This window comes from Chiloscyllium plagiosum, chromosome 8, assembly GCF_004010195.1.
Source record: "Chiloscyllium plagiosum isolate BGI_BamShark_2017 chromosome 8, ASM401019v2, whole genome shotgun sequence".
Lineage (NCBI taxonomy): Eukaryota > Metazoa > Chordata > Chondrichthyes > Orectolobiformes > Hemiscylliidae > Chiloscyllium > Chiloscyllium plagiosum.
Window position 1 is genome coordinate 88,161,541 of NC_057717.1, and position 15,692 is coordinate 88,177,232.

The 15,692-nt window shown below is 45.5% G+C and overlaps 1 protein-coding gene across 9 annotated transcripts in view; it reads right to left on the reverse strand.

Annotated features, from left to right (window-relative positions):
* The window catches only part of LOC122552164 (EVI5-like protein), a 264,526-nt gene that overhangs the window by 95,232 nt on the left and 153,602 nt on the right, over window positions 1-15,692 (reverse strand). For 6 of the 9 annotated variants that reach the window (XM_043694689.1, XM_043694685.1, XM_043694688.1 and 3 more), the window contains 2 exons: window positions 10,546-10,686; window positions 1,376-1,504 (listed from right to left, as the gene is read on the reverse strand). In XM_043694689.1, the coding sequence (XP_043550624.1) occupies window positions 1,376-1,504; window positions 10,546-10,686 (270 nt within the window). The remainder of the gene's footprint in view (window positions 1-1,375; window positions 1,505-10,545; window positions 10,687-15,692) is intronic. The other 3 variants (XM_043694693.1, XM_043694692.1, XM_043694690.1) reach the window with 1 other exon arrangement.

Here is a 15,692-nt window from a genome sequence, read left to right on the forward strand (position 1 = left end):
CAGGGTCCTCACCCACCCTCACAAGTGACACTGACCGCCTGTCCCAGGGTCCTCCACCCACCCTCACAGTGACACTGACTGCCTGTCCCAGGGTCTTCCACCCACACACCCTCTCAGTGACACTGACCGCCTGTCCCATGATCCTCACCCACCCTCACAAGTGACACTGACCGCCTGTCCCAGGGTCCTCCACCCACCCACCCTCACAGTGACACTGACCACCTGTCCCAGGGTCCTCACCCACCCTCACAAGTGACACTGACCGCCTGTCCCAGGGTCCTCCACCCACCCACCCTCACAGTGACACTGACCACCTGTCCCAGGGTCCTCACCCACCCTCATAGTGACACTGACCGCCTGTCCCAGGGTCCTCACCCATCCTCACAGTGACACTGACCGCCTGTCCCAGGGCCCTCACCCACCATCACAGTGGCACTGACCGCCTGTCGCAGGGTCCTCACCCACCCTCACAAGTGACACTGACCGCCTGTCCCAGGGTCCTCCACACACGCTCTCACAGTGGCACTGACCGCCTGTCCCAGGGTCCTCACCCACCCTCAGTGACACTGACCGCCTGTCCCAGGGTCCTCACCCACCCTCACAGTGACACTGACCGCCTGTCCCAGGGTCCTCACCCACCCTCGCAGTGGCACTGACCGCCTGTCCCAGGGTACTCACCCACCCGCCCTCACAGTGACACTGACCGCCTGTCCCAGGGTCCTCACCCACCCGCCCTCACAGTGTCACTGACCGCCTGTCCCAGGGTCCTCCACCCACCCGCCCTCAGTGACACTGACCGCCTGTCCCAGGGTCCTCACCCACCCTCACAAGTGACACTGACCGCCTGTCCCAGGGTCCTCACCCACCCTCACAAGCAGTGACACTGACCGCCTGTCCCAGGGTCCTCACCCACCCGCCCTCACAGTGACACTGACCGCCTGTCCCAGGGTCCTCACCCACCCGCCCTCACAGTGACACTGACCGCCTGTCCCAGGGTCCTCACCCACCCGCCCTCACAGTGACACTGACCGCCTGTCCCAGGGTCCTCACCCACCCGCCCTCACAGTGACACTGACCGCCTGTCCCAGGGTCCTCACCCACCCGCCCTCACAGTGACACTGACCGCCTGTCCCAGGGTCCTCACCCACCCTCACAGTGACACTGACCGCCTGTCCCAGGGTCCTCACCCACCCTCACAAGTGACACTGACCGCCTTGTTGTACCTTGTGTGTCCCTTGTGCAAACATTCTTTGTTGTTACCTTTTACATTCTAATTGAAGACTGAAAAAAGATTACTAAAACATCTTCACTCTGTGCTATTTGGAGTTTGCAGATTCTGGAGTTGAACCCTGTACCAATAGAAGCATGTTCTCACCTTCTCCATTTCCAGAACCTTATCCTGCATTTCTTTCAGTGCAGTCAGTGTCTCAGCCTCTCTCAATCGAGATTGTTCCAGCTCCATCTTCAGCTGCATGACAATCTCCTCATCGTGATGGTGATCACACTATAAGGTGTGAAAGAAAGCAGAAATGGATTTCACAAGTAGCCAGTGACAGTCAGAACCAAAACAACTGAGTTAATATGTTACCTTACATTCTACACTCGGATCATCCCGATATAAACCGACCACACTCATCAACACTAATACATTGGGCATCCCCAGCTCTTTCCTTTTCGGCCTGTGCCACTAATGGAGCAGGTTGGAGAGCAGAAGTGAACAGGAGGAGGATGGCAACGAGGTAGAGTGGGGTATGGGCAGAGAGGGAGTCATGGGGGAAGGGGCAGGGAGTGGCAGAGGGGGAACAAGGTGGTGTACAGGCTTTGGAGAGTCAGGAGCTATGTTAAAATTCCCAGTTCTTGCTGCCATAGCATTTATACAACAACATTTTTGTTCAGTGCTAAGCCCCCAAGGACAGTGGACAAATTCAGGATTGGTAATGCCACTGAACTCCAAGCGACTCTCTCATTGGTAATGCTCATTGCCTGGCACTTATTGTGAAGGGCACAATATGGAAAATGTAATCAATTGTTTGAGATATCTACAGACTTGCTCTGTAATTGCAGCATTTTCATGCTTTGTTCAAGGTTTTCAACAGTAACAGACCACTGATTAAAGAACTTATTAAAGATATCAGAATGATAATATTTCAAGTTACAGAGAGAATTCTATGAATGCGGAAACATTTGGACAGTTCACTCAGCTTGTTTTGATCAGTAGCCACACATATCTCACATGCTGCACCATGGCCTGGCATAGGCTGGGATGGTACTTAAATCTATCCCGAATTGCAGGTGACAAAGAAATTCCAGTCTCCTCATTCCTGGCTGCAGCCAACTGCCAAATCCAGTCCAGTCCACACTGGGAGGGAGTACTGGAGGATTTACCCAGTATATTTCTTCCTCCTGTACTCGGGGAGTCCCTATCAATATTGACACTGAAACGGATGAAGGGCTCCTGCTCGAAACGTCGATTTTCCTGCTCCTCAGCTGCTGCCTGACCTGCTGTGCTTTTCCAGCACCACTCTAATCTGGACTCAAACTGGAAACACTGTTCTAAATTCAGGACTTGATGAACACCAATTGATCATTTAGCTTCTTGACCACCGACATTTTAAAAAAAAAGGTGAAAAATCTTCCAAGAAAGAGCATCAGTACGGAAGACATTTTTAAAAAATGAAGTCGCCTCCAAATTACTCCCATTCCATTTTGACTGGGGGAGAGAGAATTGTCGAACATCATTACCAACTTAGCAAATCAGCTGGAAAGGAATAAAGCAAATATAAGATTCAAATCAGAAACTGGTGAGTATGGTTCACAAATAAGAACTCATCGCCTGGTCGAAAGCTGTCAAATTTAGAAGCTGCCAAGAACAGCTCGAGATTTGAACTGCAAAAGGCATTCTTTTTTTAAGAAGAAAAATCTCACCCACTCCACCCAATCTGAGCACAAGATTGGTGTTACAATGGCTGCCAACCACAAGCACTGCTGTGAACCTGCCCGCTGACATTTGCACAGCTCCTTTTTATCTGATCAACTGCCGTGCAACCAAAGGTTTTACCCCCAAGTGGCTCTGACATCAGGAGGCCTTCTACACGTCAGCTCATGGGTCGCCTGCAGAATCGAGTGCTGGCTGGTGATGCAGCAAATTAACCTCATCTTTCACACTGGTCTACAATGCAGCACGGAGCAACACATGTGTCTGCAGAAAATCAGTGGACTCAGGCGGTATACAGTATGGGACACACACCAGCCTTTCCAACGTCACTCTCCAAACACATTAACGCTTCGAGCAGAATACCAATGCCAGACTCCTCCATCCCAATTCCTCCTCCTACTTCAAAAGCTTATTGACCATCTCTCAAATAAAGCAGTTCAACCTGAGGTGTATTGGGCAAAATGTTGCTGCAGAAGAACATCTAACAGCCTGACTTCAATGCTGACTTGCACATGTAGATTTTGCAATACATTGTAGGGTACATTGCTAAGCGGGTGAGCCAATAGTGGTGTGACAAGGGAAACCAGGCATCTGATACACAAGCGAGCAAGACTTGCAATAGTGTATCTCTAACAATCAGATTGCAAGGTTGTGAAATAAACAGCACAGGGACCAAGAAGGGGTGATATTATTGAACAGATATCGCTAAACAGACATTCGGGGTCAAAAAGCAAGGGGGAAGGCAGGGTGAGAGTACAGAACCATGTCAGGAAATGCAGGGATACAAGGGGGTGGGGGGGTGGGAGTGAAGGACAGGGTGAGGAAGGAGATAAAATGGGAGCATGAGAGAGAGAGAGAGAGGGAGGGAATGAAGTGGTATCTGGTTTTTGCAAGAGTTGTAACTTGCAAAGAACTGAAGCTGCCAGTGGTTACAGCCGAGTTTGGGGAAGAGGCTTAAGCATTCTCTCAACACCGTCCAAAGGCAAATCAAAGCAAAGAATGATTGCTGGTGAATGACGAGGTGGGAAACTCGATAAACAGGGAAAGTAGGGTTCCGTTTAATATCATGGACCGATCCATGGAAGAGCAGGAAAGCAATAAGTGATCAGAGAGTTGATCTGCAGACTTTGAGCTCCTTCTTCACAAGAGGAACAATGCAACGTACTTAAGAGGGTCAAGAGTAATGAGTAGACTTTGGAAGGTATACACTGGGGCAGAAGTGATCAAAACCAATAGAGGGCAAAAATAGAATGAGTTTCTCACAGTTACCAACACAGTAACGAAGGAAGCAAAGACTCCGAATTGGATTTTGGAAAGGAAGAGGATGACAATGTTTATGATGACCATTAAAACTTGGATGCATTATCACAAGGTGTTATCCAAATCAATCAGAAAATTGAAGTGAGAATCGTAAAACGTTAAAAAAATGAATATTAAAGGCAATGAAAGTAGTATTGGGGCAGAAGACAGTTTGTTTCTGTTACTGCTGAACATTTTCTTTTTATTGTTTTCCCAAACAGTCCTATCAAACTGAACAAACAGGATGTTCAGAGACAAAACAGGCTTTTTTCAAAATAAAGGAGATAGGCCTTGGGCCTTGAGAATTACCGAAATTTGATAAGGCACTAACTCTCCCGATCAGCCACTCAATTATTGCTGCAGCTTGGAATCCTAGTTTGTGCTCACTGTGGAAGTGTAAACAGTTTCCCCACCAAGTGCTCTCAAATAAAGACTACATCACAGAACTGTGAAGCCCTTCAGAAGCCAACCTCTCTCTTACAGCTTACATTTCCCAAACATCTCTGTTCCCAGACTTCTTTCAGTACAAACCGAATATCCTTATTAAACAGGTACAATTTCAAAATCACTGCCATGGAAAAACTATTTCAAACCACAGCAATTTCTAAAGATAACAGTGCAAGAGTTGAACCTTCCCGATAGTAAGGCCCAGTGTAAAGGGTCCCTTTACTGGACTCAAAACATTAACTGTGTTTTCTCTTCACAAATGCTGCCAGACTTGCTGTATTTCTCCAGCAATTTCTGCTTTTGCCGTATTTCTATAAGAAAGGTGGTGGTTTTGACCAGCCTCAGACCAATGGACAGCAGAGTCGGTACAGAGAGTGCCACACAGACATGCATAAAATCTGAGACCGAGAAAAAGTACAACGTGGAGCACATTCTTTACAATAACAAACAGATTACAGATCTGATAGTTATAGCAGATGAGCTGCTAAATAATTATTTCAATGTCTGAACTGGAAAGATAATGTTACCAGGTATAGCTGTCTAATTCTTTGTGGATTTACCTGATATGGAGCTCAGGTTGAAAAGTTAAACTGCGTGGTGTTTGATTAGGAAAACCACCACATCAGTCTTAAAGAATTCAGAGAGCGAAAAAGAATATCCGCCTGTTTTTAAGGAAGGACATACTTGCCTTTGCAGGCAGAACAGCAAAGGTTCACCAGATTGATTACTGGGATGACAGAGTTAACCATTTGTGGAAGGCAGAGTACACTGAGTCCCCTTCTCTAGGTTCTCCTTAAAACATGCAAAATTCTGAAGGGGTTTGACAGAGATTGCTTATCCTGGTCAGGCAATTTTGAACAAGAGGCTATGGATAAGGGACCAATAATTTCATAACGAAGAGAAGCAATTCCTGAATTCAGACGGATATTAATTTTTGGAACTGTTTACACCAGAGAGCTGAAGATGAAAGATCAAATATTCTTAAGGCTGAGGAAGACGGACCACTTGTCAGGAGAGAATACAAGGATATGGGGAGGTTGTTTTCAGGTACAAAAATCAGCCATGATCATATTGAAAGGCGGATCAGGCTACAAGAGTTAACTGGACTAGTCCTGCTCCTATTTCTTGTGTTTTGTACATTGCCTGTGCTCCATATATTCACTATACCATGTTAATACAAGTCTAATTGCTCTCACCACATTAAGCAGCTGTTGGCAGTTTTGCTCAAAACTGTGTCCATCACAAGGAACTTAGCGATCTTGTTGTTTGGAAATATTTAAAGGAGCTAGCTCACCGAGTGCCAGTCCTGCTCTGCCATCCTGAATGCTTTAATATGTTAATGCACAAGATACATCCTGAACTTCAGTCATTGCAAAATGAGGCAGCTGGAATGAAGAGTCAGTCCAAAACAAAATGCCATCTGACACGTTATGCATGTTGTTTAAGGGACTACTCTTTAGGCCAGGAAAGGGGATTCCGCTTTAGCCAAAGAAAGACAGTAATGGCACTCTAGATTCCATACTGAAAGCAGAAACCTAGCTGAAAGTGTATGGTTTGATGACAGTACAAATAGCTAACACATCAGCAAATCAAAAGAAACCGATCTTGGCTCCAAGTTAGGGAACGTGAACATAGCAAGTTCTCCCTGATCTCTCACCCCAGGTGGAGCGATTTCTTGCCTGAGGTTAAAGACTTCATTCCTCTCCAACAAAACACAGTGCAGCATTGCTAAAATATTTGCGATGTAACACCGAGCTATTGATGCACCTCACTGCAATTAACTCAATCTCGTTGTTTGAATTTATATTTTGTTTCTAAAAACACCAACCCATTGTCAACATTATACAATCAGGGACGGGGGGAGCAATTTTAAATAAAAATTACAACTCTTATCAAAGGTTGGAACTCAACAGATTACATGGATGGGCCAAGTTATCATTGACAGCAACTGTCTAATGCATGACATGACACTTCACTAATCTACCGTCTGTGATAATACAAAACATCTGGGACTGTGGCTTTGAGCCAGTTGGAGCCAAGGTACAGAGTTTCACAACTGAAAACTGGTTACCACTGAAATCAAGGGCAAACTACACCCTCTTAAAAACAATTGTTCATCTTGAGTATACACATTAATTAACACGTACCCCTTCCCAAAACAGATTTATGATAAACTAAGTTTTGGATAAATTAAAGGATAAATAAGTTTTGATTTGAAACAAATCTTTTTTGTGGAATAAGTGAATGATGAAACCACAGTCCATAAATCATCACTACATATTCACCATTCCCCTAATTTACATTCTTTTCCCACAATAAGCTTTGTCTTGTAACAAAAGGAGTAAAAATCAAAGGAAGAGAAGCCAGACCAGATCCTTGTTTCCCTTGTATTCTGCCATGCAGTGTCAGGAGAAACATCACTGAACACAGGCTGATTCAGGATGAGGCTTATAACCTCAGTGTGGATTCCATATCATTTGGTCAGGTTATTCAGTGGTGAGGGGGCAGGGCAGGAAGACAGGCACAAACAGCAGCAAAGAAATCTCTTACTTTGTGTCCAGTACCTATTTAAAATGAGTCAATGGGGTTGGTTTAATTTGTGTGACAGCTAATGGAAGTGTACAGGGAGGATAAACTCTGCCAGCTTATTACAGTGGCATGGATGCAAAAAACAATCAGAGAAATGAAGTACATCTTTGTTTATCTTAATGCCACAGTCTAAAAAGATTGGGAACAGGACAATAACTGCTGCGATGGGGAAGAATTTGGAGATCTGCCGTCATCACACATTGCTCTGTGCTGAAAGACCCACAGAAGCGAGTACTCGCTGACCACAACAGCAGACTGCTGGTGGTACATTTCTCTGTGTCAGAACTGACAAGTCTCTCAGCACAGATGCTGCCAAACAGTTGGAAGGAACCAAGCACCTGCTTCACGAAATGGAGCTTGTTTTGCTCCCACCGTGAGGGCACTGGTGCACAGTTAAACCGTCTGACAGGGACCACCTGTACATCATCACAGCCTGGTGAATACCGTTAGCACATGGCTGTCACTTACTTCATTGCAAGGAGCAAAGTTGGAAGGCATTGTACACCCTAACTCTAAAAACAGTTTACATTTGATAGGTCAAATTATAATCACGCAGCAAGTTGCAGCACTGTTCATGTGCTCCATCCATGTGCAAGGTGGCTGCACATTCATTTATTTTGCTCTGAAATGCTTATTTGAATTCAATTATGTTTGAGTTCAAAAGAAAAACAAAATACTGGCAAGACAATACACCACCAACAGGAAGTTTAGAAGTATCGCTAAACACTACACTTAGAACATGGCTATCTGTCGAAAGTGTTTGTGCTGGAAATTCCAGGAAGTGTCAAAGTAGATCAGTCCCCAGGGCCAGACCAGATACACCCAAGGTTACGACAGGAAGTGAGGAATGAGATTGCTGCGCCTCTGGTGATGATCTTTGCATCCTCACTCTCCACGGGGATAGTACTGGATGATTGGAGGGAGGTGAATGTTGTTCCTCTGTTCAAGGGAATAGGGAAATCCCTGGGAATTATAGACCAGTCAGTCTTACATCCGTGGTAAGCAAGGTATGGAAAGGTTTCTGAGAGATAGGATTTATGTCTATTTTGAAAAACAGTTTGATTAAAGATAGTCAGCATGACTTTGAGAGGGGCAGGTCATGCTTCAAAAGCCTTATTGAGATCTTAGAGGTTGTGATGGGACAATTTGACGAGGGTCGAGCAGTGGATGTGGTGTATATGGGTTTCAGTAAGGCTTTTGATAAGGTTCACTATGGTAGGCTTATTCAGAAAGTTAGAAGGTATGGGATACAAGGAAACGTGTCTGTCTGGATACAGAGTTGGCTGGCCAAAAGAAGACAGCGAGTGGTAATGGATGGAAAACATTCCGCCTGGAGGTCAGTGACCAGTGGTGCCCCACAAGGACCTGTTCTTGGGTCTCTGCTCTTTGTAGTTTTTATAAATGACTTGGAAGAAGTAGTGGAGGGGGGTGGTAGTAAGTTACCGATGACACAAAGCTTGGTGGGGTTGTAAATGGTATCGAGGGCTGCTACAGGCTACAACAAGGCATTGACAGGATGTAGAGCTGGGCTGAGAGGTGATAGATGGAGTTCAACCTGGATAAATGCGATGCAATTCATTTTGGAAGGTCGAATTTGAATGCTAAATATAGGGTTAAAGACAGGATTCTTGGCAGTGTGGAGGAACAGTGGGATCTTGGGTTCCACATACATAGATCTCACAATGTTGCCACCCAAGTTGATAGGATTGTTAAGGAGGTGCATGGTTTTTTGGCTTTCATTAACAGGGGGGATTGAGTTTAAGAGCCACAAGGTTTTGCTGCAGCTCTTTAAACCCAGGTCAGACCACACTTGGAATATTGTGTCCAGTTCTGGTCACCTCATTATAAGAAGGATGTAGATGCTTTGGAGAGGGTGCAGAGGAGATTTACCACAGGAGATTTACCAGAATGCTGTGGGCATGTCTTATGAAGAGAGGTTGAGGGAGTTAGGACTTTTCACACTGGAGGGAAGGAGAAAGAGAGGTGACTTGATAGAAACGTACAAGGTAATGAGGGGCATAGATAGAGTAGATAGCCAGTGACTTTTCCCCAGGGCAGAAATGGCTGTCACAAGGGGTCATAATTTTAAGGTGATTGGAAGAAGGTATAGGGGAGATGGCAGAGGGAGGTCCTTTACAGAGAGTGGTGGGTGTGTGGAATGTACAGCCAGTGGTGGGACAGTCAGACATTAGGGAGATTTAAGCGACTGCTGGACACGCACATGAACAGCAGTAAATTGAGGGTGTGTAGGTTAGATTGGTCTTAGATTAAAATAAATGCTCGGCACAACATCGTGGGCCGAAGGGCCTGTACTGTGCTGTTACTTTTTTATGTTTTAAAGAATGCTGTCAGTGCAAGAAATTAAAGCAATTTAGATCCACTGGGGTGTTTTTACTGAATTCAAACAATTGCTATCACCAGAAACCAGCAATCCCACATTTATTTAATCTGAATGTTATGAAAGTAGTGGACAGGTGTTTATACAAGGCCAGTAACCAGTTGGCACACATTTTGAGGCTCTTGTGTCAGTGGTAGTGTCCTTATTTCTGAGCCTAGCAGCCTTGGGGTCAATTCCCACCTGCTCCAGAGATGGGTCATAGCACGTCTGAACAGGTTGGTTAGAAAGAAACTGGCATACGCTTTGATAAGAGACAAAGGCACATTAGCTTCACGGGACTGGACAGTCGAGGCATAAGAGATAATGCAGCTGTGGAGCTGAACTCAGGACTCTCTTCCTTAGAAATAATTAAGCAGACTGTTGTAAAACCATATCACTGTGCCTCAGCTCCAGAATGAAAACGTGACCCACTCTCAGATCTCTCCCATTGGTGCTCGGGTTACCTTCTATAAAATGCACAAGAGCAGGTTAAAATGATCAGCTATTAAGTTTCTCTCCTTCCTTTTGAGAAAGATCATAACTTCTTGATTACAATCCAGCTAGGAGAAAGTGAGGACTGCAGATGCTGGAGATCAGAGCTGAAAACGTGTTGCTGGAAAAGCGCAGCAGGTCAGGCAGCATCCAAGGAGCAGGAGAATCGACGTTTCGGGCATGAGCCCTTCTTCAGGAATGAGGCTATCCAGGGGGTGCTGCTTGGACAAATCACTATTTACAGCAGATGTTGAGTTTGGGGTCAAGTATAATAGCTATACCTCAAATGTCACTGAGGACTAGCCAAGTGGGAGATGACTGTAAAGCAGCCAGAATACACTGGATGCTTTTTGCTGGTCGTGCAGACTGAAGGTGAGTGAGAAAGCCCAGAGTTGCCTTTCCTTACCCTGAGCTCCTGCAGTTCCTGAATGGTGCTCTGTGCTCGCTCTAGTTTCTCACTGGTTGAGTTGAACTGCTGCTTTGCTACAGCCAGCTCTCGCTTGATGACGTAGTTCTCCTCAGCTTCCTGCGCCCTGGTTACTTGCCCCTGAAGACAAACCCACGAGGGAGAGAAAGGTTAGCGACACAGACGGGCTTCTGACTCTCTGAAGGCCGAATTCCATCCTTAAATTTACCTTTTGATGGCCAGGAAAACAAACAGGCTGAGTTGCTTTTGAGGGTTCTTACCTTGGACCAATCCATTAGGCAATTTCGTGTTTGTACAAGTTTATACAAATGCAAAATTGCCAAATGGATTAGTGCACTTATTGGGTGGGCTGTGGTGGGAAGGCAGTGATGCAGAGATAATGCCATAGACTAATAATTCAGAATCCCAGGCTAATGTTGCAGGGACAGGGGTTAGAATTCTACCACGGCAGGTGACAAACTGAATTCAATTCCATGTGGAATTAAAAGTTAGTCTAACGCCGACCATGTAACCATTACCCACTGCCATTAAAGCTCAAAGGGCATCAACGAGGCCAGCTCAGAAACACCATCTGCCATATGTACTTGGCCTACATATAACTTGAAACCCACAACATCATGGTTGACTTTTAAATGCCCTCTGAAATAGCCTGGGCAGCCATTCAATTCAAGGGAATTCAGGGATGGACAACTAATGTTGGCCTCACTGGTGACACATACATCATCATAGAATCCCTACATTGTGGAAAGAGGCCATTTGGCCCAACCAGTCCACACCGACCCTCCAGAGAGTAACCCACCCAGACCCTATACTCTACATTGCCTGACTAATGCACCTAACCTACACATCCCTGAAAACTATGGGCAATTTAGCATATTCAGTTAACCCTGCCCTCACATTTGGATTGTGGGAGGAAACCAGAGCATCCAGAGGAAACCCATGTAGACACGGGGAGAATGTCTGTGTGGAGTTTGCACAGTTGCCAGAGGCTGGAATCAAACCTGGGTCCCTGGCGGTGTGAGGCAGCAGTGCTAACCACCTGAGCCACCATGTCACCCCTACATGTCACATACAAGGATAAAGGAAAAATGCCAACAATAAACAAAATCATGCAGGGATGGCCTCTAGCCCAAACTAAACCAGTTAATCTCAGCTAAGATACCAGCCAGACAGTGTGAACATTTCGCACTGAAATAGGAGCACAAACAGAGGGGCCTGGTTATCATCAACAGCAATTCCAATAGCAAACTTCCACCTTCCAAGGAAAGGGCAAGGGACAATCAACACTCATCGGATTATTCCCAAGCTAGGAATCAATGCCTTCAGAGATGGGAAAAGAAAAGGGCTCAAAGAAATGACTAATGATAGTACAAGAATCTGATACCCTAGTGACACGCCTGTGACATAAGACTAACTCAGGAAGTCAGCCCTGCTTATAAGTGTATGCACAGAAACAATTTTAAGAATTTATTAATGTAGATTAGATTAGATTCCCTACAGTGTGGAAACAGGCCCTTCGGCCAAACCAGTCCACACTGACCCTCTGAAGAGCAACACACCCCAGACCCATTTCCCTCTGACTAATGCACCTGACACTGTGGGCAATTTAACATGGCCAATTCACCTAACCAGCACATCTTTGTGACAGTGGGAGGAAACCCACGCAGACACGGGAAGAATGTGCAAACTCCACCCGAGGCGGGAAGTGAACCTGGAAACCTGGTGCTGTGAGGCAGCAGTACTAACTGCTGAATCACCATGTATCACCAAGAGCACAAATGGAGACACAAAGGGAGAAAGACTGATCTAGCTACTGGACTGACAGAATGTTTTAGAGTTGTAGAAGAGGCACATACTGTTAGGATGGATCTTATGAGCAGAAATCAGAGTCAAACAAAGATAAACATCTGACAAAAAAAAACACACAAACAGGGCAGGAACCCATGGGAAGGGTGGAGGGGAAGTGGTGGCACGAAGAGAGAGAGAGAAGGGAAGAGAGTCAACAAATAGAGTTGAATTTGAGGTGACCGAACCTCCAAATCTGGGTCAAAGGGAAGAAACCAGGTAGGGAGTAGTAGTAGACAATGACAGTAATACTGCAGGTGATTATAAATAATTAAAGCTGCAGCACTAAACTGTATAACCCAGCAAAGAAGGGACCGACAGGACGGGTACAAGCCATCTTAGTAGATGGAAGGGGAACTCCAGGGAATTGTCTGTACAGAGAATCCTGGTCTTGAGGCCAAAAGAACCGAAGATGCTTCCATAGAAAACATCAGAATAGGAAGAAATTAGACTAGTGAGCCAGAGTCTGTTCCTCCATTTGATAAGATTGGCTGGTTGATTGGTTAGTGTTGTCCCATCTGATAACCTTCGATTCCCCTGCTTTCCAAGAATCTACAAATAAAAACAACGATAGAATTGCGGATGCTGGGAATCAGAAACAAACCACAAAGTGCTGAAAATACTCAGCAGGTATGGCAGCATCAGAGAGAAATCAGAGTTAATGTTTCAGACCCATCTTCAGAACAGATAGTAGGCTAGGAAAACATATATGTTTAATGAAGGTAGGATGGGGGAAGGGAGTAAGGAGTAAATGATAGGTAGAAATAGAGCCCAAAGGGTGAAAAACACACTGGACATAGGAGATGATGTCAGCTGAAGAGAATGACTAGCTGCTGATGGGGACTAATAATCAGTTGTGTGTAATAGCAGGCCATATGATAACAAGGCCTGGTGTGTGCAGGTGGGATACTGAGTCCAGCAGGCTGTAGAGTTCCCAAGGCGGGAACGAGGTGCTGTTCTTCCAGGTTGCAATGAGCTTCACTGGAGCACTGCAGCAAGCCTGAGACAGAGATACTGGCCAGGGAACAGGGTGGCATATTGAAGTGGCAAGCAGGGGGACACTAAGGGTTTTCTTTGCAAACAGAACATAGGTATCCATCTTAGTCTTAAAATATTCCCTGATCCCACAAGTTCCAACGTTGCACAACCCTCAAAGCAAAAAAAAATCTCCTTACCTCTGTGCTAGGAGGGTGAGCCTTACATTTTCAAATTCCTCCCTAATTGTGGACTCAGCTACAAGAGGAAACCTCCTTTACATATCCACTTTGTCAAGACCATTCAGCATCTCCTGCACCTCAACCAAATCACCCTTCACTCTTCTCAGCGAGAGTGGAAACAAGCCCAGTCTATCCTCAGACAATCTGCTCATTTCAGATACCCATCTAGAAAACCCCCTCTGAACTGTCTCCACTGCATTTAATCCTTCCTTAAATAAGATCAAAACTGCACAGTATTTGATTTGTGCTCGCACCAATGCCTTGGGGTCCTTACTTCCATGTTTAATTCTTCTCATAACAAATGATAGCATTCCATTAGACTTCCTGATTAAATGGAAGAACACTGAAAGATAATATTAAATGAGTGCAGGAGCACAGGGATCTGGTATATCTGTGTACATCTCCACAGAGCATTGGAGGTGGCAGGACTGGTGGACAGAGAAATAAAGAAAGCATTGCTGAGGCCACATCTGCAGTACTCTGTGTAGTTCTGGTCCATTTGTCAAAGGATATCGAGCAGTTCAGAGAAGATTTACTGGATAAATACCAGGGATAAGCAGATTGCCTTTGGTGGAAACACTAGATGGGTTAAGCCTGTAACCTTTGGAGTTTAGAAGAATCAGAAGTGACTTTACTGAAACCTACAAGATTCTGAGGGGACTTAATCAGGTGCATCCTGAAAGTGTGTTTTCTCTTGTGACAGAATGTAGAACTCAGGGACATCATTTAATAATAGGGGCTTGTTGATTCATGACAGAGATGACAAAAGTTTTTCTGTGTTGAATGTCTTTGGAATTCCCTTCTTCAAAAGGCAGAGAATGCAGAATCTTTCAATATTTTTGAGGGAAGAGGTACACAGATTCTTGATTGCCAAACAGGTGGAAGATAAATTGAGGATATGCAGGAATGTAGAGTTGAGGTGAAAATCAGATGAGCCATCACCTTACTGAATGATGGAGCAGGTGCAAAGGCATGCGTGGCCAACTCTTGGTCTTTGTTCATCTGTTTGCAAGCTGTCGAGAGGATGTGGATTTACTCCTGGGATTGTGGCAATGTCCTCAGAGAGATAGAGACTAGGCCTGCATTTTCTGGAGTTTGGAAGCATGAAATGGCCAGATTTATTGACAGATTCGTTGCAGAATGTTACCCATGGCTGCTGGGTCACAGCCAAAGGACACAATCTCACCTTGAGATGAGGAGGAACTTCTTCAGTCAGGTGGCTAAATATTTGGAATTCTCTTCCCCAGTGGGATGTGGAAGCTCAATCATTGGTCAGTTGTAGACAGCTTTATAGATTTTGAGTTTATAAATGACATCAGGTGATATGGACATAGCACAGGAAGATGTTATTGAAGTAGGTGATCAGCTTGATCTAGAACAGCAGAGCAGGATCAAGGAGCAGATGGCTTACTCCTCCTCCTATCCAATAAGCCTCTGGCTCAAGGCAAACCTTCTCAGCTCTGCCTGGCAAGATGGTAACAACATCCTCCAAAGTGAAGGATGATGCATCCTGGAAGGGTCTGGGCCCATTCTCCTTGTAAAGAATGTCCAGCGCTGAGGCCTAAACACATGTCTACTCCAAAACCAATGGGTGTAATCTGCCATCAATCTTTCACACACACCTCACAGGCAGACACCATCAGAAACTGCACAGGACAGAAGGAATATAAATCCAAAAGGTGGTGCGCACCACGGTGGCTCAGTGGTTAGCACTGTTGCCTCACAGCGCCAGTGACCTGGGTTCAATTCCACTCTCAGGCGACTGTCTGTGTGGAGTTTGCACGTTCTTCCAGTGTCTGTGTGGGTTTGCTCTGGGTGCTCTGGATTCCTCCCACAGTCCAAACATGTGCGGGTTAGGTGGATTGGACATAGAAAATGCAGGGTTACAGGGATAGGGTAGGGGTGGGTCTGGGTGGGATGCTCTTCGGAGGGACGGTGTGGACTCAAATGGGCCGAATGGCCTGCTTCCACGCTGCAGGTACTCTATTCTCTGATTCTATTCTATTCTCTGAAAACCCAGATGATAACTATCATGAATCCAAAGACTCACACGAACTGGCTTTA